The sequence below is a fragment of the Pseudopipra pipra genome, chromosome 1, assembly GCF_036250125.1.
Source record: "Pseudopipra pipra isolate bDixPip1 chromosome 1, bDixPip1.hap1, whole genome shotgun sequence".
Lineage (NCBI taxonomy): Eukaryota > Metazoa > Chordata > Aves > Passeriformes > Pipridae > Pseudopipra > Pseudopipra pipra.
Window position 1 is genome coordinate 36,446,457 of NC_087549.1, and position 25,074 is coordinate 36,471,530.

Sequence of the window (25,074 nt, forward strand, 5' to 3'; positions counted from 1 at the left end):
TTTCAGCAACAACTGTCTATGAGAATTCTCAGGTCTCTTCAAAGCGAAATAAGCACTCAGAATGGAAAACACTCAGCATTTCCTCCCTCCTCCTTGTGTCACTAAATGTGTGTGGTAACATTGTATCTCACTTGTACACTACCAAAATCTTAACACTGAAAACGGAATTGGATTTTTTTTTTTCCCTTGGGGAGCCTTTCCCAGTTTTAAACATTCTGCTGCATCTCTGGCTCATCAACCCACAGGTGTTACAGCGCAGCTAAGTCTATTCAACAGTGGGTACCTCCTTCTGAAAGGACAAATCTCCTTCCTTACCCTCCCACCATCTCCCTTCGGCACATCTAACCTCACAGAGAACTGGCCAACCATTAAGCCAGAAGAAAATGGCTTGAACTGGATCAGTTTGGATCACAGGAAAACAAATGCTGGCACAAAGGAGGCACCAGGAACAGAAAAGGGGTTCCACTGATTCCTCCATCAGCGAATTATCAAGCAGCCATTACAACAGCTTCACCGTATTGAAAAATCAGACCAAAAAGGGTATTTCTACATTTATTTAAGATATTAAGCACCATTCCTTTTCTTTCTGGAGGAAAAGAACTTGTGCATTAGGAAGCTGAAGGCTAGAAGTTTCACATGTCCATTAACTAATACAGCACTCCACAGCTGATTTTACAATGTTATATACTATTTTTACAGTACTTTATATGCACATAAAATTCCTTTTAATTTCAGCTGCACATACTAAACTCTCAGCAGTCAGCAAATCGGTCACAACATGACTAACACCATCAGCAATCAAACTCTTCTATTTGTAGATTTGCTAACAATCCTGGAACAGTGTAAGAACTGTCACAGCTCTCTAAATGTGATCACCTCCTTCTTCTCACAATCCTGTCTAATTTTCCAAGCTTTGAAAGCCTGCAACAGAGTGATGAACCCACTTTCTACTGAACCCGATTCAATCCAAGAGCAACGCTCATGCTATTAGAATAAAAGAGGCATAGGGTAAAGCAGGAAATATTAACAGAGCCTGCAAAAATATGAATACTGCAGTGGAAGCAAACTAAGGTTGCACATGCAATCAGTTCCTGAATGCCTGACTCTAACAGCAGCTTTCTTTTAACTGGAAACTTTTGTGCATTTTCATAAGATATTTTTGTAATAAAGAAGCAAAAACATGCTGACCCCTCGATGGATCATCAGAAGAACTACATTCTTTGGACTCACAACATTGACCTTTGCCACTTCAGCTGATCAATGACAGTTGGAATAATAGGCAGTAACCCATAAATCAGCCAACAGAGGGAAACAAAAAGCTATAAAACCTGTCAGCAAGAAGCAGATATGCATGGAAGTAGCAATTTTTGGGCTGAAGCCAAATTTCACAGTAATTGGGCTTGAAACCTTTATCTCCTAGTCTTCTCTTACAATATGCACTTTGCTTATCCTTCCTTTATCCCACCTGCTGTTTGTTAAACATCTACATTTAAGTGACATTGCTTCTTTACTCCAAAATATAGGAGTAGCTTCCCTTTTGAGCTTCCAGAAAACTGCCAGTAAAAATTAAAACTTATATCTGCTACTTTGAAGTCTCAGTATTTCAAATAACAAGCAAGAAGTGTGTACTGAACTTTTTGTGTTTGCAAGGTCTTAAGAGTGCAAGGGGCTTTAGAAGAGAGGAAGCAAAAGTTAGCAAAATAGTCTGTATTCAAAACAAACCTTTGCTACTTAAGCTCCAGAACTTTTGATTGCCAGAATCTGTAAATTAATGACTTGAAACACAATAAAAACAACTGTGTTGGACAGTAAGACATGAAACACATTCAAATAATATGTGCTATTGCTATTTTAAGCTATAACATATCTGACTTCTACATTGCCGTTCTAAAAAGAGAAAGCTATCCCTGGAGTTTGGTACAGGTTGTTCAGTATTTTGTACAGTCAATACACTCACTTAACAGTTTTTCAATATTCTCTTCCAGCAGACAATGTGTTGCTGTATGAACTGAAACAGAAGACATATTTTTAGAAGGTAAAATCTTGTGTATAACTACCCAGTTTAATATGTACTCTCAAATTCTTGTTGCACGGTTCTAACAAAAATCATCTTAACACAGTTATGAATGTTAACTCCATGGACCAAAGTATTTTTCTCAAAATAGTTTCAAATAGGGGGAAAAACACCTGGACGTTGGGACAATGAAACAAAAAAATTTGAGAAACAGAGTATATGCTTGCTAAACAAGAATTATGTTTATTTAGCTAGTGAATCACCTAGAGGAGTAAATTTTCACTTTCATGATAGCAATCTGTCAGGCTTGCAAACACCCAGAAATAGGAATTAAAGATTATTTTAAATGTAGTTATAAAGGTCATAAAAAGTCTGATTTAGACTGAGGTACATTTACTCAAAACTGAGATTCATTGAGTGGTAGCAAACAAACAGTTCCTCAGACAAATGCACTTTTTTCAGTTTACATGTTACAGGAAAAGAAATAAAGAAATGTGCATTAACTGGTGGTGTCCACCAAGCTGCATATTAATATTCTCTTACACCAAACAGTTTGAAACAAGGGAAATGTCATCCTAATATAATTTCATGTTACCATTCATTTGGCTAAACTGCAGCTTAGAGTTGCTTTGCCATATTAAAAGATTACTACAATAATTTTCACATGAACATTTAGACTTGAGTTTTACTCCAGGACTAAATATGGCATGATTTGCTTTTAATCTGTTGAATAGCTAAAAACTGACAATTAAAAAAACTACAACAAAGAAAAAAATTAAGTTGAAGCAATGTGAATCTCACATCATTGAACCACTTCTAATGGTTAAATGTTAGTATTTAACAAATTCAAAGAGTTAATGAATCCTTGCATTCGTTCGGTCTCCTGTGCCTTAGCTAGGATGCATAAATACAAAAGACAGCAGATACTGGTAAAAGCTTCAGGACAGAAAGTGCTTGACGAAGGTACAGTTCTCAAGTGTGTTTGGTGAGAGAGTATAAGGGCAGATGCACTGATGAGAACCATTACAAGAAGAGTCAATTTCGTGTTAAAGTGTTCAAAGATGTCACCTTAAGCAGAAAAAAGCTTTAATAACGTCTTCTTAGACATATTAGGCATTTCCAGAGTCTACATCATTAGTGTTGTATTCTAGCAGGACATCTCCATATAGTTATTGTTTGTTTCTATTTCTCTCCTGAAAAAAAACAAAGACAAAAAAGGAAAATCATATTAATGAACACAGATCAACATTATGTCCTTTCTTCTCATTACAGCAGTTTCATTGCTTGCAATTTATCTAAACTGGGCAACAAGTTCTCAAGAAAAAAGCTTCAATTATTTTCAGGAACATGAAATTATCCAGTTTAAGTCAACTTCTTAAAAAGAAACACAGAAGTACAACATCAACCTAAAAGGTAAGTATGTTCCAAAAAATTGCTATGAAGAAGAAAAGAGTTATAATGTCACTTTTAATTAGCTTGCAATAAAATATATTGCACAAAGTCAACTTAGTAAGGAGACCAAGGGACCTACAAACAACGCAAGAAGGTTTCCAAATCTTCTGCTCATCAAAAAATGCTCTACTCTCAACACATTATATCCCTGAAAAAATATGGTAATCACAGGTATCTCCTTCAAAGCCCCACATAATAAAATGTTCCAGAGTGCATAAGATCAAAAGGTAAAGGAACTAGTAAAGGAACTAGTTGGCCCAATATCTTGTCCACCATCCAAAGGCACAAATGGCAAGAAAAATATTTTTTTTTTTAAAAAGGCGATCCATACCTTTTTTAGAAATTACTTTCAATAACAAAAACTGAAAATCAGTGAGATAGGAGTGGCTACAAAAAAACTCTTGAATGCGAGCCTGAGTTGCAGTCCAGACCATACTCACTACAAAGCCCTCATTGCATTGCAAGATGCCACATTTGGCATCAAGGGTTAAAATACTAATTGTATTGTATCTCTGTCAGGGACTAACAGATCTGTACTACATATTACAAGTCTAACAGAATAAATAACACTTTCAGTGCTTTATCACCATCCTCCATTTTCTGTATTTTGTTCCAAGATAAACATACACTTAACCATTAGGACTACCTCTAGGAAAACAATAAAAACTGATCAACAAACTATATCTTGTTGCTTTCATAATGTATCTTCTAGCCTGTAAAAAAATACTATAGCTTGAGTGTAAAAAACTAAGACCTTATCTTCCAATAGCATTTTCTGTAATACTTTTCTTTATATGTACAACTGAGAACTTTATACACATGTATTAATATCTGCATGGAAGAGTGGTAGGTTCCTATTCCCATTTAAAAAAAAAATAAAAAATTAGAAAAATACTTCCCCATGTTTTTATTATTGCATCACACAGCATGTTATAAATGGAATATAAATATAGCAGGGAAAATCAAAATAACCCAGGAAGCATTTGAACAATTATTTCAAAACCACTCAATGCGATACCACACTGAAACTTTATTATGCTAGAAACTATTTAGGGAAAATCCAAATTAGCTTATGAACCCACATAGATGCTGCTAAAAAGACACTATAGTGAAAGAAGAGGATACGAAACATTTATACTGGTTATTACTGGTGATCTAGTTCTCTCCATGACAGACTAAGTTGCTTCAAGACGAACATCAAAAAAGCAAAGCTCGTTCTTGCTCCCAATAAGCAGCTCATGGTCCCAGCAGCTGGGGATCTAAGATCGGACATTTGCTAGGGCACAACTTCCATATATTTAAAGCACTATTCTGCTAGAAATTATTTTTTCCTAATTCAAAAAGACATGACTAATATTTTCACAGTAGGACACTGGTTTTAAAACGTAAGATTTATAGTATTAGTCATTAATAATACAAACTGATACGTTAACAATGCACTCTAGGCTGAAAACAGATGATCAGTGGCCTCATGCCTCACTATGCATGTAAGGCATGCAGAAATAGCCTGCTCATGCACATCTCAGATTATTCCTCTAATATCAGCAGACTTCAACTGCAAAGAACGACAGTGTTGAAAAACACTACTGTGGTATTCAGTAGGAGCCTATGAAACTGCAGTGTTAAAATACTGATATTTTATATTAAACAATTTTAAAATCAACCTGTATATAACTAAAATCATGGGCTCCTGTTCATCTGTAAGTATTACATATGTAGCCACTGACTCAAGCTATCTAGAAAGACACTCTGTATTGCAAACTGCTGCACTGTAAACTGACTGACCTGCTGCTTTGCAAAGCCCCTGAACTCAAAATCCATTTATAAAAATTCAACACAGAAAAGGAATGATATCCTGACTACCTGCTTCCAGTTGATGAAATAAAGGATGTGTTGCAAATTTCATGTTGTTTTTGAATTCTACAGAGGAAAAAGGCTTCAAAACATCAGCACGCCTTCCCTGTGATCTCAAAATTACAAATTACTACATTTGTACTTAAATACTTAAAGCAGGCATGCACATCTGACATTTTTTCAATGCCAGTGAACAATATATTCTTCAAATACTGGTAATCAGTGACATTTGGTATCTGTACGGCAAAATAGAGAGAAAGACGACCTGATTTATTCAAATCCTGGGCAATGGTATTCCACTCAAAAACTAACACCTGTCAAACTCTTAAGTCAGATCACACTCCAAAATCACGGTCTTTTCCTGTCTCAAAAAGCATTTTTCTTTTGGGTTTTATTGGCGATTATACACAAATTAGCAGAAGACTTTATTCCCAGAAGGTTTCTACCACAAGAGGAGAGGAAGTTTCCAGCGTAATCCCCTGGATTCCCCTACATTTCTCTTTCATCCATTTAATTTTTTTTCTTCTTTGTTCAGACAAGCAAAACCTTTATCACCTCTCTTGCACTACTCCCAGATGAAAAGCTCCTGTATATTTAAGTTCCCTGCCAAAGGCCAACTTCATTTCAGAACTCACCAGGGTCAAGTTACTCAGCTTTAAGGGAAGTTTACTACCAGGACATGGAAAATAAGTACCATCTGAATTAGAACAATGTGGGAACATATGGGTTAGTTAAACGTACCTGCCAGCAGCAAACCATGTGCTGAGCAGATTTCACACATGCAAATAACTTTCTACAAAAACCAGCAAAACCAAGTGAAGGTGAACCTAAAAAAAATGCTTAGGCCACAGAAACGTGCATCAATCTAGTGTAAACTACAGAATTAACTTGATCTTATCCGTGAGGCTGACTTACTTTCAAAATTTAGTTCTCTGAATTCAGGGCATTAATCAAATGATCCCATGCTGAAAAGAAGCTGCAATGTAATTTATCCTCAGATGTAATGAAATCTCTATGCTAACAAAATTTCAAAAATCAAAGCAACAAAAATGTTTACTGGTCTGATTTGAAAGAAACTACTGAGATGCACACAACATTGACTTTGGGATTTCTTTGTCACACAGAAGGTAAACAAAAAACCCTCATTTAAGTAGCCATAATGTAAACGTAGCCTAATAAGACCAAGAAGAAACTACTAAAATCCTTGGCTGTATTTTTTTTTCCAAGATCCCACAAACTGAAGCTCAAGGGAAGATCTGAAAGGGTGACTTTGGACGACTTTTATAGCAGTTGCAAGTGTAAGCATTTCAAGGTGCCCATTTTGAAAGCTACCCAGGATTCCAAGGTTGCATAGACAAATTGCAGAGCTTCCACACAGTACCTCCAGTACTAGCAACTATACTTGCAAAAAGCCCCTAGAATTTTGCTAAACCTTTGCCTCTTACTCCAGTGTTTAAAGCGTTCATGCCTGGAGCTGTCTGCTTTGCACCTCTCCCAAGAGGCAGCATTCTTTCAACAACTTCAGAAGTTGCTTTACTGCAAACTGTGATTTAATCTTAAACTTAAAAGCCCTGCTCATCTGCAGGGTAAGCTAACATGTCAGACTGCATTCTGTGAAGTGAGGCGCAGGCACTTATCTCCTCTGCCAACTGTGCTGCGTGGGCAGGAACACCTGGCAGAGGCAGAAGAGACAGCTGTAGAGGTGGTGAGAAGAAGCCACAGCAAAGTTCATGAAATCTCATTTACTAATGACATCAGTCACAATCTGCAAATTATTTCACCCCAGTGTACCAATACAGCTAGGACAGCATAAACATTGAGTTTAGTGCTTGAGAACCACAATAAAAAAAAAACAGATTACTGAGAAAACTGAAAAATGCCAGAAATCGTTTACTCTATTAATGACAAGGATATCATTGGTTGTTAACATAAACTAGATTACTGAAATTTTAAAATTGTGTAACATACCAGTCCTTTTTAACTTCTCACTCTTGAATTCCAAACTAGAGAGGGTACATCTCCTGAACACAGAGATTATCTCAGAACTAGATAAAAATATTTAAATGCATTTCTCTGAGAAGCACTTCTGGGAATTCTGGGAATATAGGAGGGAAAGATCTCTACAATCCTTACACAGACCTAGAAATTTTCCTGTGGAGTTCCCCTCCCTAAACACTCATTATCTTCTATTCCTTAACGCAACATGAAAACCACAAGACACAAATTAAAAATCAAAGTTAACATACAAAGTTGAATGAGGTTTTACAACTTCAGAGTAGCTCTTTCTCCTGGTAAGTCTTATGAACCATCTGAGACCCTGCTACTGCAGATGATTTGAACTACAGACATAAGGTTTTCAAGCATATAAATATTAAGAAATTCCAAAAAAGCTATAAGACTTAGACTTCTAATTTATTTATTCTTCCCATTAGTTTTGAAGGCATTTTACTTATTTCAGTCTCTGAAACATACTTAGCAATAGGAAAAAAAAGTGAATAAGTTACAGTAAAAAGGTAAATTTAAATTTGAGCAGACTCATGCACTGTTAGTAGAATGTGGAGAGACCATATTACTTTATTATGGTAATGATAAAGGCAATAAGAACGTAATCCACATCTGAAACTCCACAGAGCAAAACATTCAGAAGGCAGAGGTGGAGAAAGAAAACCAACTATTTTAAAGACATCATACAATAACACACAACAAGAAAAGGCTCTGCAGAAATCAAGCTTGAACTCCCTGAGCCATAAAAGCCCTTCCTGTCTTGTTTTCCCAGGCAGATACTTTCAGTGATGGATCAGCCAATTCTAACTACAAGTAGGAAGTGCTTCCTTTCAGTGCTGTACATCATCACACATTGAAATATCAGACTTTAATTAGCTACAAGACAGTCATTTCAGCAAGTTCATTAAAAAGTAAAAAAAGAAAAACAAAAACAAACAAAATAAGCCTCTTGATCCCCACTGTTTGTTAACAATACTCACAGTATAACATTGGCTTTTGAAGACTGACAATAGATACCTTCTTACTAACTCTATGGAAATTGCATTTAGTGATGAACTCTGTCCCAGTAAAAGAAGCAGAAAGATGACTGACACCTTTGTTAATTTTTGTCAGATGCCCATAGCAACCACAAGGACATATTATTTAATTGCTCTGCTAAGGAATCTATACTAGCCTTGGAAAGGAAATGACATGCACTGCAGGGCTTATAAAATACACTGGGGAAGAATTTCTCAGGTAATTTTTCTTTAGGCCTCACCACTCATGCTCTTTGCACGCATGTGTAACTCAAATTCCAATCTACCATGAGGAAACATGAACTTATTTTATCTTGGTTTCCTATTATATTTTATATGGAAATGCAATGCACATGCAAATTTATGCTTATTTTTTCGTAACTGACTATAACCCCTAGGGTACAGAAGCAAAACAATAATTATCTGTCAATATTAACGACCAAAACTCTGAAAAAAATCACACAGAACTGGGCTGAAACAGCTTAGCAACTGATAATTTCTGTAACATCTCATTTCAACTAAATGAATATGAAAATTTAAGCAAATCAATTGATATAAAACAAACAATACTAGTTCAACTGAATCTACAGAACAGCTTTAATAGACACACAAGACCTGTATATTTTAAAAGTGTCATTTTTTCCCAGAAAGCACCACCAGCAACGAGTTCCTGCTAACTAGCCCATCTTCAGTATGAATCAATGAAGCAAGGATGAAGCACTTTGTGAAGAGACACATAGGCTGGGATTTCCTTGCAATACACAGGCATATTTCTCCCCTGTTAAATGCAGGAAAAGCATCACTGTTCTAGTCAATTTGTTCTTAATACAGCACTGAAATCTGAGGAGATGCTGCAGGAAGCAGAAGGCTGCACATCATGAATTTTAACAACTATTTGGGTGTACTCAAGGTTCTGCTTTTGCTGTGGAACAAGAGACTTAGAATTACTCCTTTGCTTTAAAAGACACAGCATTTAGAAAAAGGTACAGCTGCCACAGATCCAGCTCAATTCAAGCTCTAAGTCTCGTCTTACACAGCTATCTTGATATTTAAGAACATTACCACATTAGATTCCAAAGACTGACTGGTCTTTTGAGCATTAAGGTAAACCACTTGGTTGATATTCCTAGCTTTTCCAATAGGGGTCCCTATTTTACAGGAGAAATTGGTCTTTTGAGTCCCAGAGTCAGAGAAATTAAATCCACTCTGTAAAAGACTCTGTATGCTTGATTTTGCAGGTAGTGATTTCAAACCAAAAAGAAAAATGTGACAAGATCCATACATATGTTGCTCTGAACTAAGACTGCCTATGAGTTTAATTACATTCCATCTCTTTTATTCAACAGCCCAATATTGCACTTTCCCTCTTGCATCACCCCTAGAGAAAGGCAGGCCACACCAGTATTCAAACTCCTCCATAGTCACTCTATACAAGACCACATTATAACATCCAGACTTCTCCATACTATACCCACCCTCTAATGAATTCTAAGCCTTCCCTTGGAACAGAAACAACTGACTACCACATGCACAGAGAACAGGCACATTTGAAATCTCTGTATCTGTAACATCAGAACTTGCAGCTCATTTTTAAGTGTTTTGAAAAGACTAAAGATGCAAAAGCAAATGAAAAGTACATAAGTACATCATCACTGAAGGGAAATTCTGGAGCAATATTTCCAAAATTATTCTAGCTCCAAACAGTCCTCTTCTCCCATGACCAGGGGTACATATTCATCTCATGATTACCAGGGGAGAACAAATGATCTCCTGTTTCTACTTTCTCAGATGTGAGACCTGCAATATCACTTTGAATTATTAAGATGAAACTGTTGATAAACATGAAGTTCAAGGAAATTGCAAAATAACGTCCCTTGAAACATCATCAAAAGCATACAGGAAATTCATATGTTTCTCAGAAGATATTACATAAAGCTCTTTTAGAGGGTTTCATGTTTATTACATGAACCTCTTTTAGATGTAAATAAATACACAAACTTTTAAGTGTCGTCTAGTACAAATACTCAACTGCATTAAAAATTTTGGTCAACTACCTGTTTTCCTTGACTTTTACAAGGACTGTGCATGTATCTACATCTGATTTTGACATTATAACCTAGTACTTTCTGGCCAGGGGCTAAGGGAAAGAAGAACTGTCTACAGCTCACTCTTAATGGGTATTTTCTCCCTTCTTTCATGATATTTTTAAGAAATATCAAATGAAGTATAAAGTCAGCAATGTCCTGGAAAGGAAAGGAGTTACACTCCTTAACATGGCAGCCTGATTATGACCCAACTATCAGAGAAACAAAAGTTACATTAGTATCTGAATTCGGGGGGCGGGGGGGGTGAAATTACTCCTTTTCAGAGTCAGGAAGTTCTAGCTATGTCAGCATTCCTATTACAAGACATATAGTACAACAAGAGAAAGCTAACATTTTAAATGCTTATTTATCTGTCATTCAAAGGTTTCCTGAAAAGTAAAAATATTTCAAATGCAAATTAGAAAAACACAAATATATACCAAATTCTTCTCTCATGAATAAAAATTAATTATTTTTCTGGACTATCGCACTAAGAAAAACATCTAAAACGTTCCAGAGTTACATGAAACCATGGGGTTTTTTTTCCAATGTATGAAGCAAAAGTAGAATTCTCCATCAAAAAGCACCAAAAGATGACCCAGGGCAACAGGTAATTGTAGGTTAATAAGCCACCATATGAGGGCAAGGACCTTGCTGCCTTACAAAAACTGCATTTTTAATCAAAGCCACATTTGAATTTGATTCATATATTCACTGAAGATCAGGAGCATAACTACAGATGGAATGTTTTTATTTTCAATATCTTTTATTTTCTAAAATGTAACTACGTCCTCTTAAAAGGCATATTTTAAGACTTCTGTTCCATTTTTTTTTAAATCTTATCGCTACAAGTTTCTGTTGAAAGACAATAAAACATGTTTTTAAATAATACACACACAAATAGACATATTTACATCACAAGTCAGTGATTAACTAAGGACTAAGGGCATTCCAGATTATTTCAATACACATCTGACAAAACTCATGAAAAACATCATTCATTTATTTGATCCTTTGGTAAAAGATCACAGCACTTGTATGTTTAAAATAGGCTACTGGAACCTGAACTGTAAGAGAAGCGTGGAACAATTACAGCACAGTCCCAACCATAAATACTCTGCCCTGTAGATACCAGGGTCACATCAAACAGTGGTAGACACTAGAGTTCTAATATTTATGGTTAAAGAGACTGTTCATAGTCATTTGTAAGTAACCTTTACCAAATGGCAAAGTTACCGAAGTTTCATGTTAATCAGAGACTATTCCTTGCACTTTCACAAGTGTACTGCCATGTTTTAATAAAACATACTGCTAGGTCATATTGGAAATGAATTATTGATCCCCCTGAGTTGTTAAGATTAAACTTTTACAACCAATTTTTTTAGGATAAGTTAGCTGTAATGATGAACAGCTATAAAGTAAATTAAATCCCTAAATCATATGCTGTTTACAATGTTTAGATCACTAGCTGTATGGACGTTTGTTATCACCTATGCAACAACAAAACATTAACTGAACTTCAAGGAACATGGAACTGACTACTGCTGCTTGATGTATTGAATATTTTATTAACAGCAATAAGCATATTTTTCATGACCGAAACACTGGAAACAGTGATTGTCACAACTGCCAAAGAAAATGAGCAGGAACCAAATTTACACAGTTCTACTGGCAGTAGAAAGTGCACATATTTTACCACAGCTCCATAAAAGCCTAGCTGGCACTAGGCAATAAAGGATTACTCAATTAACCATAAACCAGAGCTTACGATACTAATTGCTGCATTTGAAACTTGAATCATAAAAGAGTTAACAATTGTATGTTTACAATGTAAAGACAGGCTGCTTGTACACTATGTGATAAAAGAAGAAACCCAGAGATTTAAAATCAACACTCAGTCATAATGATAAAGATGAACTCTCAGTAAATGTCATTAGTTTAATTCGGACTTCCTATAATTTAAGTCCATATTCATTTGCTTAAGGCATAGCTCAAATCCATCTACAAAGACAAAACCTCAAACTACCTATATACAGTTCTAAAGCAATTTTTCAAAATTGGTCATAAAACCAATTGGTATGATGCTGTAAAAGAGCCAATGGCTACTGTGCAAGTATCTTGACAAGTATGTTGTCTCTTAACAGTGTTGAGAAAGGTAACTGTTTACAAAGAAATGCAGAGTTCAGTACTTGAGTCATACACATCCTGTATGTTTTCCCAGAAGATATTACAGGAAATAGCAATGTTCCTTTATTACACAAATATGCATAATCAGAGTCATCTAGTTAGAGACCTACTAAATGCTGAAATTAGTACTTTGAATTTTAAGTTTAGCATACATAGAAACACTTCCAATAACCTGCATTCCCCATCTCCATTACATTCTGTGGCTTTTGCCTACTACTGAGGGAACAAAACCACAAATAAAACACAATCTTCCTGAGTTGCTAGGGCATGTGTGAATTATGATTCCTTTAAGTTTCAAAAGTAGGTACTTTTGAAGTACACCAGTTACTTTTGGAGTGCCTTAAAACTTTAAAAATTGAGAAAATACTGAAACATGAAGGCTACAGAGAGAGATTATAATCTTAGTCCTCCTGAAACATTATAAAATCACAATTAAATCACAGAATCATAAAATATCCTGAGTTGGAAGGGACCTACAAGGATCATAGAAGTCCAACTCTTGGCCCTGCATAGGACACCCCAAGAATCACACCATGTGCCTGAGAGCAGTGTCCAAACACTCTTGAACTCTGTTAGGCTTGGTGCTGTGACCACTTCCCTGGGGAGCCTGTTCCAGTGCCCAACTACCCTCTGAACGAAGAACCTTTTCTTTTATGTGACTTAAACCTCCCCTGACACAACTTCAGGCCATTTCCTCAGGTCCTGTCTGGTCATCAGAGAGAAAAGACCAGTGCCTACCCCTCTGCTTCCCCTTGTGAGGAAACTGTACAGTGTGCTGAGGTCTTCAGGTGAAATTCTTATGAAGCCAGAATTGTGTCAGCTTCAAGTGAACAAATTCACAACTTCACATGTCACAGGGCCCCTAATTAGCCTAAACCCTAGACTTTGGGGTTTTTTTATGCAATGGGTGGTGTGATAGGATGAACAGAGATCACTACCACCAAACTGCAGCGCTGCAAACTCCCATTTCTGAATACTTGCATATCATCTAACTGGTTCAACAGCTCCTGAAATATTTCTAACCATGAGATAAATAATGTATTTACCGTTACTAGCAAGTCTGGAAAGAAAGTAAATATAGAAAAAGTAAATATTGTGGCCAATGGTCAACACAAGTGTTATGATTAGGGAGAGTACACACAAGACAAAGTAGACAAGTACTATAAACCAGTTTGAATTAAATGTCTTTTTGCCTTGTCTGGTTTACCAAAATACCTCCAAAACTAAAGCTTCTCTACAGATTTATCACATTTATCGCAAGTATACTCTTCTTCACAGAAGTGAAAACTACACATTACTTTTTTAGGAAATACATTATCAGAAAGGTCCAAAAATGATTTTGACACTGTACAAGTCATCACTGTATTGCTTCTGTGTTTCACAAAAAACAAACTGAATCAAGGGAAAAACCTGCTTTTCATAGCAATCATGCTGTTAACATTTAATTAAAACAGAATTTGAATCAAAATGCTATGTTAGATAAAGTAAGCTTCTTCTGTCATTTTTGATCCTTTTTATGACATCCAGAAACCGTAAAAATCTAAACTACAAGACTTCAGTTATGGATAATACCATCAAATCAGTCTTCACTTACATCGAAGAAGTAGAACATGTCAGATGTCTGCTTATTCAGGCCTATATTAGTACTGCAATCAAACACATGCCTGCACTAACAAACAAGTTATGAGAAGTTAAATCTTTTCACTAAGAGCCAGTTATATCAAGTACAGACACTTTGGGCAAAAAGCACAACCATCTGATTCAACACTTGCACACAGAAACTCCAGCTGAATGAAAAACAGGGCTTCCTAAAACATAATAAACAGGAGAGCTACTATAATGACACTGATCTCTTACCCTACGCATGGCTTCCTCCTCCTCTTGACGCTTCTCATAATGTGCAAAGTCATCAAAGATTGAGGTGGTATGCTTGAAAGTAGCAATTATTTTAAGCACTTGCTTGGCTTTTTCTAGGGGTACCTCTTGAGTGTCCCTCGAATTGGTAACCGGTTTGTTGTCATTGTTTTCCAAGCGAATGTGCCGCAGTTGGTTATTGGGAACGTCTTTGACAAAGATCCATTTGACATCAAACTTCCCCTTCCACTTATCCTGAGACCAGACACCAGCATATGCATTGTAGTCCACAACAGACTTCATCTCAGCCACTCCACAAAAGTGTCCACTGCCATTCACACTGAAGAGTAAATAGAGTGGGCCTTTTCCATTCAGGGAACGGTAAGCAGCATCCAAGCGCTTATTACCATGCTCAGTACTACACCAGATAGAGTATTTAATGGAGCGATGAATATCGTCCTCTGAATAACTTTTGATTATAAACACGCGTCCGTTCTTCAGATTCCAATCGAAGTCTTTGGGATTGTAGTTGTTTATGGCCTTTAGTTTCTCCAGCACTGGGTGCACTTCCACACCAGAAGGTGAGGAGCTGACGGATACAACACCTAAACCAAAGTTCTCACTACCAGCTCCATTGTTCTGGCTGAAGCCCACACCCCTATTACGAGGAGCTACCCAGCGGTTTTGCAGCTGTTGCTGCTGCAACTGGTGAGGCTGGGCCTGCTGCTGAGGTCCTTGTTGCTGTTGTGGTTGCTGTGGCTGAGGCTGCTGTTGAGGCAGTTGGCTTTGCACCAGTGGTGGTGGTTGAATTAATGGCTGAGGCTGCTGGATTATAGTCTGAGGAGGCAGTACTGGTTGAGCTGGGGGTGCTTTTACCACTGACCCTTTGTCATCCCAAGTTCCAATATTCATGTTGTGTTTTATTGGTGGTGGTGGTACAGCAGGGCCCCCAATGCCTACGTTACCTTTAGGCTTGAGTTTCGGCTGAGGTTTAGCAGGTTTCCTTGCAATTGCAGCCCATGAGGTTGGTTTAGGTGCTGAACTGCTAACTGGGGGCACGCTGTTAGCTGCAATGCTTGTCATACCTGTACTGCTCAGAGCTGAACCTACAGTTTTTGTTACAGCAGCCGTCATATCTCCACCGATTTTCAGTCCAGTCATGCCTTGCTCAATGCTGCTAATCCCAGGCACCTTGCTCAGAGTATCACTGCCAAATCCAGCCTGTCCATCTGCTATGGCTCTCCCAAGAGAACTAGGTGGATAGCCATAACTGCTGCTGTAAGCAGAGCTTTGCGTTGATTGTCCCTGAGATCCACTTGTCCCCCATGTAGAGAAGTCTGCATTCCCAGGAAAAAAATTAAATCCATGCTGCCCGAGAAATGGAGGGGTATTTCCTAATGCCCCAGGTTGACTAAACACACCATCGGGTATGTAATGGTGTTCACCATTACTCATCTGTCCATAAGTTGTCAAATATGGCATTGGAGGGTCGCCTGCAGTTGACCATGCTGCTTCACCTAAAGAGTATGGAAATCCAATGGATGGAGCATAATAGCTAGGCATATATGGGTCTGACATTGGTGGATAGCTGTTACTCTGCAAGAAAATAAAATAAAAATCAGCAATATTGACAATTATGTTCAGAGCAAAAAAACCCTGTAATACAGTCCAAGACATTTTCAAGGGTTATATGAATGCACTTGTAACTTTCACCATTCCTCCCAACATAAAAGATGAACTAAATAACTGTCAGATATGACCATTTTTTTTCAAGGGACTGTCTCAAAGCACTAAAGAGTCGCATTTTTTGTAACATACTATCTTTACTTTTAGTTACTAAGCTAGGTTAAATATGCCTCCATGCAAACAGTATCAAGAAAATAACTTAAAGTTAGCTTAAAGTAGCTTTAAAAAACAAGTCATAACAACTGTACTTTCATAAATAAAGCAAATTGGTTGCAACTATGATTTTAAGTTTTTGTATTCTTAGCTTTTGCCAAATTTCTCACTTCTCACTTCTGTTGGAGACACCAACAGAATACTACAGTGAAATGGATGCAAGGCTGCCTGTTTATTTCATAAGAAACAACAATAAAACCATAACATTTCCATGCTATTGAGAATGGACTTTAAATCAGTACTACACCAGATAGACTCCTGGGAAATCACAGAATTTACTTCTTGAGACATTTGAAGGACTAGCCCCTATGACTTCTGATGTTGTTTTGGGGGAAAAAAATGCACGTTATCATTCTCTAGCTGATGCCTCCTTAATGTTGAATTCTCATGAAAAAAAAAGCGCGAAGGCAAGCAAAATTCTGAAAGTTTTTTAATAATTTGCACTTTGTCCCTCTCTCAAGACCTTATAAACTTAACACAATGCATATAAACTTTTGGCTACAGAGGCAATTCACAGCTCTGAAAGTCAAGTCATTAACTTCTTGGCAGAGAAGTTGTACCAAGCTGTAGTAATATTAAGTTTCAACCTATTATGCCATCAGCTGTGAGCTACTTCTACCACCTTCAAAGGAAATCATGTCCAAGCACTTAATATATTCTCAGAGCCAATAAAACTGTTGTTTTGAACTGCATCCAACAGATGATAATTTTGTGGCAAATGTAAGGGGTTGGGTTTTGGTCTGGGGGTTGTGTTTTGGTTTTTTGGTTTGTTTTTTTCCTCGAGCTTCTTGTACTGCATCTTTCTGAAGCCAGAACACAAGCACAACAGCAGGAGACATCAAAGCATGCTTTTTAACTGAAGCTTGTCCAGAATTCTTAGGAATACTTTATCTGCTTAAGATATCATAAGACAAAATATGATATAAAATTATATTTCAATGGATATTCAGGCAAGTAAGTAATTCTAAGAAATATCCAAAAATTAAGTCTGGAAGTCAGTTGAACGCCAAAATTAACTTCAAGGTAGTAAATAATGTTCACTTACCTGATTTGTCTGACTACTTAGATATGGCTCAAAATCATCATCATTTACTGCATCCTTTTGATGAATCGAACCGTTTTGTACTGAAACTAAAAGTAAGTCTGTATTAGTATACTCTCTGGAAGTTCTGTGCTGCACTTTTAATCTAGGTAACAGTTCTTGATCACCTGTGCATTGAAATACGTATTATTGTACGTAAGCACTCGTCCAATTTAAAGAAAATACCTCATTCTATTGATCATCACGATCCAATCTTAGGAGAGGTCTGCAAAGATGACAACTAGAACAGACTATTCCTGACTGTTCTTTCCTGAGATCCATAGATAGAGGCAGAACTACAGGCACACTTTTATTTGCACAGGCAGTATATCCAGTGTTTCCAGAAGTACCAGACCAAGTGCAAATGTGCAGACCAACCAGATCTACAGACATATTCAATAGGTTCAGGGAAAGTTGCAACACACAGCTTTCTCCTGCCAGGAGGAAAGGCAGTTACCCACCAAGACAACTGTGAAGGGCACCACTATTCAGATATTTAACTCTGTATTTCCTACATAACTATACTGCCTTAGTGGCATCTCTGAAGCTCTGAGGGGACAAAGCAAAACAGAAACAAGAGCTTAAGTCCCAAAGGGTGATTACAAGCCTTTCCCAACATATATGCTACTATATGCTGGAATCTTTTCCTACCTGCTCTTCTTGGCCTCCTATTACCTTTCATTTCATCTAAGGCATTACACCTACCTGGAATTTTCCAGCTGCCTAAATTACTTGAAGTGTGTCTCTACCATCCCCCAGGCTACTATTCAAACAAAGCCACACTGCAGAAATTTCTGCTAAGTTCCACTGTTTCCCATGGTGCAAAGCAGAATAAGGACTTAAACCAGCACTTGCAACTATATAACTTGAAGATGAAGATCTCTTCTCAAAAAAAAAAAAATTTCTGGTTTTCCAGATGCAACTTTTTTTTTGGTGTTACAGATCAAAAAGGTTTAGTGGGGAAAAAAAAGTTTCATAAACCACAACAGCAGAAGTTACAGCAAAACAGCAGATTTTCTGACAGCTTAAGACACTGAATTAAGAGGTGATTCTGTGGTTTCCCTCTTTTAGCAAATGCTCTGAAAAGCATATACAACCATATAACTAAATCTTCAACTTTGTTGAAATTAGTGTTTAAGAGTGGAAGGGGCTTCTGTTTCACTGAGCGGAGGGGCATTGCCACACGAAAGTTCACATTGTAAACCAAGTGTTGCCTGGACTAAGTAATTTGAATTTTTTTTCACATTTGACTTCAACACCTCTAAAACAAAACTGCCTTCAGTGAATGAAACTAGCTGAAAAAAAATGACAAAGGAATAGATATAATCACAATGAACAATCAAAATCCTGGAAAATTTTATTAACTTCAGACAGCAGTAAAAAGAGGTAAAAATTCATAATTTAACACAGAACAGAATATTTTTTTTTCAAAGCAATTACTGGGAAGGAAGAAAACAACTTGTGTTTTGAATACCTTCTTGAAGTTTTAAAAGTCAGAACACTTGACAGTTCAATTATTATAAACTGGCACAGAGCATTTCTATACTAGCTACAATAAAATATGACCGGCAATGATAAGCACAATAGGGTCTAGAACCGGACAGAACAATATTCCTAATTAAATACCACACTTAAATTAAAAATTAGGTGTTGGGGGTACTTTTCCCCCACAAATAAAGAGTTTCAGTTAAGGTCATTAATCATCCTGAATTTACACACAATGGTAACATATGAATGAGTTGGAACACTATATTCCTCTTTATATTTGGCCCAGTTACACATGGGATGAGCCTCAAAACATTTTGTCCACGCCATGCCCACTTCTTAGACTTCACTAAATAGTACAAACAGCTCAAATACAATTCTGTAATAATGAAAAACATGGGCGGCAGCATATAAGTTTCTTAAAAGCATGCAACCACAAATAAAGGAATAGACAGCTGTATGTCAAGACTAGCATCCTATCAAAATTAATCTCATACTGACTGCTAATCTTCATAAAACGTGCATGTGCTGTGTTTATTGTTTCACAAAGGTCACTGAAGACAGAATTATTTTTTGGTTTGACATTACAACTAACTTGGAATATTCTTGTAAATGTATTTTCTTTCTTATTCATTCTGTACTGAGATCCTAAGTCAAAGACAAAATATTTCTACAATGACATTTTTCCTAGTAAATACATACATTTCTCAGTGAAATAGCATCACTAGAAGCATGTTTCTTTGGCTTTTCATTCTAACTTTACCTAAAGTGTTAATAGTGAAGAATGTAGCCCACACAGACATTTAACAATAGCAAATGAATGCCTCATTCCCAAAATCTCATGTTAAGTATTCCAACTGAACAGGGCAGTGATGAAAATGCTAATTGAAACTAATCTACAGATACTAAAAATATCCGTATCAATACAATGCTGAAAATACCATATACTTCCACAAACACTGTGAAAATATACAATGTAATTAGATATTGGGAAGAAACAACTCATCAAATAGAGGAACTTAAAGCTAATATTCTTTTAACTATTACTATCCTTGGAATAACCAAAATGGATAAATTATAGTCAAAGGCATAAGAATAACTTTTTCATTAGAAGTCATCGCACCTTACTGTGAAGAATAAATACTAAAAGAAAAAGTAACATTTCATTCTTGTTTTAAACCTAATAATTACATTTAAACCTTCTACAAAACAAAAAATTATTATATACAAATAAGTGTAAAAAACAAGTCAGCACCTTCCTATGACAGGTGTGATACGCTGGTACAATAAACAAAAGCGGAAAAAAGGGAGTTCCAGGAATGCCTTGTTTCTCCCCATCACCATGCCCCTATAGGACATAATTTGACTGATGTCAGTTCTGATGTTTTATGTCAACTGTACAGTAGTTGACAAGTAGAATAAGAAAACTTTGACAACAGTATGATTTAGTCACTGAAGCCTCTGAAATACGAACATTAATATCCAACCTAACAGACGGATAGTGCTGTTCTACACACTGAAACATCAATCCCACAAATTCCGGTCAGGGGAAACAGCACAGTACACCAATTTATCAATTAAAACAAAGCACCCAAAACATTTTACTAGACAAAACAAATCAGCTACCTCTCAATATAATTTACAGGTCTAATATTTTTCATTTCAGTATGAAATATGCACACAGCCCTTTTACTGCTCACTCACATTCTCAGTCTACCAGACATGTGGACAGGTTCTACCACCCTTTTTAACATCACTGTTCTTATGCACAGAACCAACTTCAGACTAGTCTGTTAACTCACTATCATATCTTCCTTCAAAGCTCCTTTAAGCTGAGACCTATCATGACAATTGAAAAAGATTATTGTCTGCTAACATGTGGTCAGTAAGGACTGCTGATACTGACTTAATTTATCCTCTTGAAAAAATCTCTAACCCAAAGCCAACTACTCATGCTACACTGTGTTACCATCTTCAACCTCACAGACCTTTAATCTAATGCTAAATCATAACAGTTTCACTAAGTAGACATTACACCAAATAATTTAACAAAGCAGAGATTATTGTTCTGTTCCACTACAGTTTTCATTGAAGTTACATTCCCACCAAGAGAATACATCATAAGCATTCATTATTTAAAAGGATGCACTCCATAAAAAAATCCAAGTTCGGAAATGCAAAAATCTCTTCCTTACATAGCAAACCGAGAGATGTGTTTTGATTCAAACATTCCACAGCAGTGACAAATTATAGAACACAAAAATATGCTAACATAAATAAGCCAAAGTAGAGCTGACTAGTGCATTTTCACACACTGCACCCAAATAAAAATGCTTAATATTTTCACTCCAATTCACATATAATATAGTTCAAAAACTACCTGTATGATTCTCTAACAGATGCAACTCAGTAACCTCGCTAAAACTGTGAAACAGTAATTCAATGATTGAGAAGCCACAAACTATTGCTACAATGAATTTGACTTTTCTTCTCATTTAAGGGCAACTTGGAAGGTAAAGCCAGAAACTACTGCAAAAACATGAAGTAGTTAAAAATTGCAGTTCTGGGAAAAAAAGTAGAGGTATCAGAATATTAGAGAACAAGTATTAAAGACTGACCAACCTAAGAAGGTCTGAGGAGGTAAACACATGTTCATTTTTCTCTGAATGCAGAGAAATTAAAACAGGCCAAATTCAGCAAGATTTGGGAACTCTCATAAGCAGTATATGTAACAAGAAACAGATAATCTGCACACAGACAGAATAACAGAATAAGTACATTGCGAATAACATTAAATGACAGCTCACAGAGAACAATTAGATTAGTTCAGATAATGAACAGAGGGGGGCAAAGAGTACCTGAGCTCACAAAAAATGTTTCTTATCTACTTAAGTATAATGAGCATATTAACACACAAAGGTACCTGCATGCATGCTATTCTATAGCTCAGTTTGCTGAGCAGCTCAGAATTAAATGGGCACAAGTGTACTGTTAAGGCAAAAAGAAATTCCAAATAGAATGTTAGTAAGAAAACAAATTTCAGACTAGAAACTGCAAGATACAATCTGAGATGCTGTTTACAACTGACTTTCCAACAATTTTAGAGAGAAGAATATTAAGTAGTTAGTAGTTCCTTCTTTCCTTGTGGGAAAGAAACCTCACAGAGCACAATATTTAAAAACTAAGATGCTGACAGAAACATGAAAAAAGCAGAAAAGCAGAAGACCTACAAACACTGATAGAAGATTCTATACTGATGCTAAAATGAAGAAAGACCACAAAAATTTTGAGAATAAGGAAGGTGATGTTTCTGCTCAGACATGAGTAACTAGTCACGTGGTTGCTGTGTAGCAAACTAAGGAAGCTGTTCAAAAATATTCTTCCTATGATTCCATTCACTGGACAGAAAGACCCGAGGTGTACTGGTAAAAGAGATTACACAAGTGTATCACAAAGTCAGCTAAAAAGAAGTAACTATGTTACTGTACCACTTCTGACATTAAACTTTTGCAAAATAAAACATTTTAAACTGATGCACTGCTGTGCCACAGTAAAAATGCTGGGAAATAACACTTTGGCACACAATTTCCTGTCATCCTGCTCTGAAATAAAAGATATCTTATAGCTACAACCTCTTCCCATGACTGTCTGAAGACACATGATCCTTCATTAACAGCAACATTACAGATTTATACAGAAATATGAGGTATTAACTTACCTTTATTTCCCTGTCCTTTAGGTCTCTGTATGTAGAAAAGTAGGAGGGAAAAAAGCAAAACAAGTTCAGTTAGAATCCTCTAATATTAACTTCAGGGTAATTACATTTATTTGCCAATTCTGCCCTTTTAAACTTAAATATAATTTCAAAATATTATTAAAATCATGTTATAAAAATCTTGTGATGTTATATAAAATATTATAAAATATTACAAAACCAAAAACGGATCGAATTTCACAAAAAAAATTGGAATAATCTAGTATTTACAGCATATGAAGCTTAAATGGTGTTGAAAAACTGAAGTGCACTTTGTTTGCCCCACATGCACCCCAAAAAACATAAGCAATAAACATAAAAACAATGTATTGAGTAAAAAAAAATTAAATTAGTAGCTTTAATTACTGACAATACTTGAACTTCATTATGATATGTCATCTTTTAAATTGACTGACAGGTACGTATCAGAGAATAATCTACAATGCCTTGCTTTTTAGATATACAAAGGAATAAATACTGATATTGTAAGCTGAACTTCAGGCTGTGCATTCCTCACCTAGGCAATTACATGGAGAAAATGATACAGCCTGCACGAAGCTTTCACACAAGGAAATAATACCTTAAGGAGGATTTTTTTTTTTTTTTTTAGGATTAGTCATTACAAAACACTGTTAATCTGTCATGCACTGAGAATCAATGTAACAGTACAAGTTACAGTATCCTTAATTCCTCTATAGCAAGATAAAATCGTTTAGAAAAACAAACATTAGTCCATAAAGACCTAATTCATCTTCTCACATATTTTCAACTGAGCATGAGTGAGTCCTCAGGCTCCATCACTCTCTTAACAATTTTTAGTCCCAGAAGAGCTCAGTACTCAGAGGTTTGAAAGTTTAGGAGGTAACCACCTCCATGTTGCTTTTATGCGTATCTGTCTCAGAATTGCCTGTATACTCTCCAACACTGCTCCCTCTAAATCTGCACTGGTTAGTCACCTCCCTCTCCCACAACCAGAGAACTATCTCTGTAACCTTAAAAATCCCAACGACCTCATCTTGTGGGATAAATCTAATCCAGACACAAAGGCAAGCAAAGACCAAGATACACAGAACTAGAAAAGTTGGGAAGAAGCAGCTTTCATGGAAATCAGAACAATCACAAGCTAAGAGATCACTGAGCTAGAAATAAGTACTTAAAGGAAATTGGAGAGCACGCACAGAAACAAAAGAAACAAAACATTAAAGGCACGGAGAGAAAATAAAAGGAGACAGGACACTGCGGGGCCAAAACTTTTGGGGAGTGGCAGAAGCCCACGGAGGAAGCAGAGACCAAGACAAAACGCTTCCAGTCTGAGAGAAAGCCCAGCAGAGGCCTAGCAAAGATAAGGAAATAACAAATTTTAAGCTCCGTGGAAGACCAACTTTAAAAGTGTCCAATAGCCCAAGGAGATAAACTGACAACTGGTGGAAGAAGCAGAGGCCGGAGGGAAAGGAGGGAAAGGGCTGGGTGAGGAAAGCGAAAGGCAGAAAGAGAAAGGATGCGGTAAAGAAGAGCCAGAGGGAATTAGGGGTTTGCAGGGGAGAGGATACGGCGCCGGGCACCGCGGAGAACCTGGAACTGAGGCGCTCCCGGAGCGGAGCGAAGAACCAGGAGACCGGGGGGGGGCTTGGCGAGGAGGGCCAGCCCGGGTGGGTCCTGCACAAAGGGGCCGGGCGGCGGCGCGGGCTGAGCGGGGCCGAGCTGAGCGCCGGCGGGCCCTGCGGCCGGGCGGGAGGCGGAGCGGCTCCGGCGGCTCCGCGGTTATAAATAGGGGCGGCCGGGCCGGGAAAGGGGCCCGCCATCCCGGCTCCCAGGGACCACCGCTCCCCATGGCGGCGGGGACGGAAGGAAGCAGGGGAGGGAAGGAGAGAGTGAAGAGGCCGCGAACCGCGCCGCCCCGGCGGCGAGGGAAGGTGCAGGTGGCCGCCCTGCCGCCGCCCCCCCCGCCGGCGGTAGCGACGGGCCTGGGAAGAGGGAAGGGCAGGGAGCGGGCGGCCGCCCCTCCGCCCCGCGGCCGGTACCTGGTCGACGCTGGTGGCTGACATTCTTCACGGGGAGCCGCGATCCCCTCGCTCCGCTCCGCCTGGGCCTCGAGTGATTCCGCACGCCGGGGCCGCTCGCTCGCCTCCGCCGCCTCCTCCCCCTGATTGTCGCCGCCGCTGCCGCCTGGGCTCGCTGCCGCCGCCGTCGATCGGGTTCCCGCTGGAAGGAGCCGCCGGCCGGACGCAGCGCCGCTTCCCCCCCCTTGCTCTGGGCTCCGCTTCCCCACAATGGCGGACGGGCTCCGGCTCCCACTTCCGCTCCGCGGCGCCCTGACCTTCCGCTCCCCCCTCCGCCGGCGTCGCCGCCGACCTTTCCCTTCCCGTCCCCGCCTCCTTCGTGTCACGTGG

General features: G+C 37.9%; 1 protein-coding gene across 1 annotated transcript; it reads right to left on the reverse strand.

The window, feature by feature from the left end:
* Positions 1 to 2,232: 2,232 nt before the first annotated feature.
* YTHDF3 (YTH N6-methyladenosine RNA binding protein F3) lies at positions 2,233 to 25,074 on the reverse strand. The gene is made up of 5 exons (XM_064651981.1): positions 24,706 to 25,074; positions 22,649 to 22,673; positions 17,410 to 17,495; positions 14,469 to 16,061; positions 2,233 to 3,207 (listed from the first exon to the last, which is right to left on the reverse strand). Exons 1-5 carry the CDS (start codon positions 24,727 to 24,729, stop codon positions 3,184 to 3,186), a joined length of 1,752 nt encoding a protein of 583 aa, XP_064508051.1. The 5' UTR covers positions 24,730 to 25,074; the 3' UTR covers positions 2,233 to 3,183.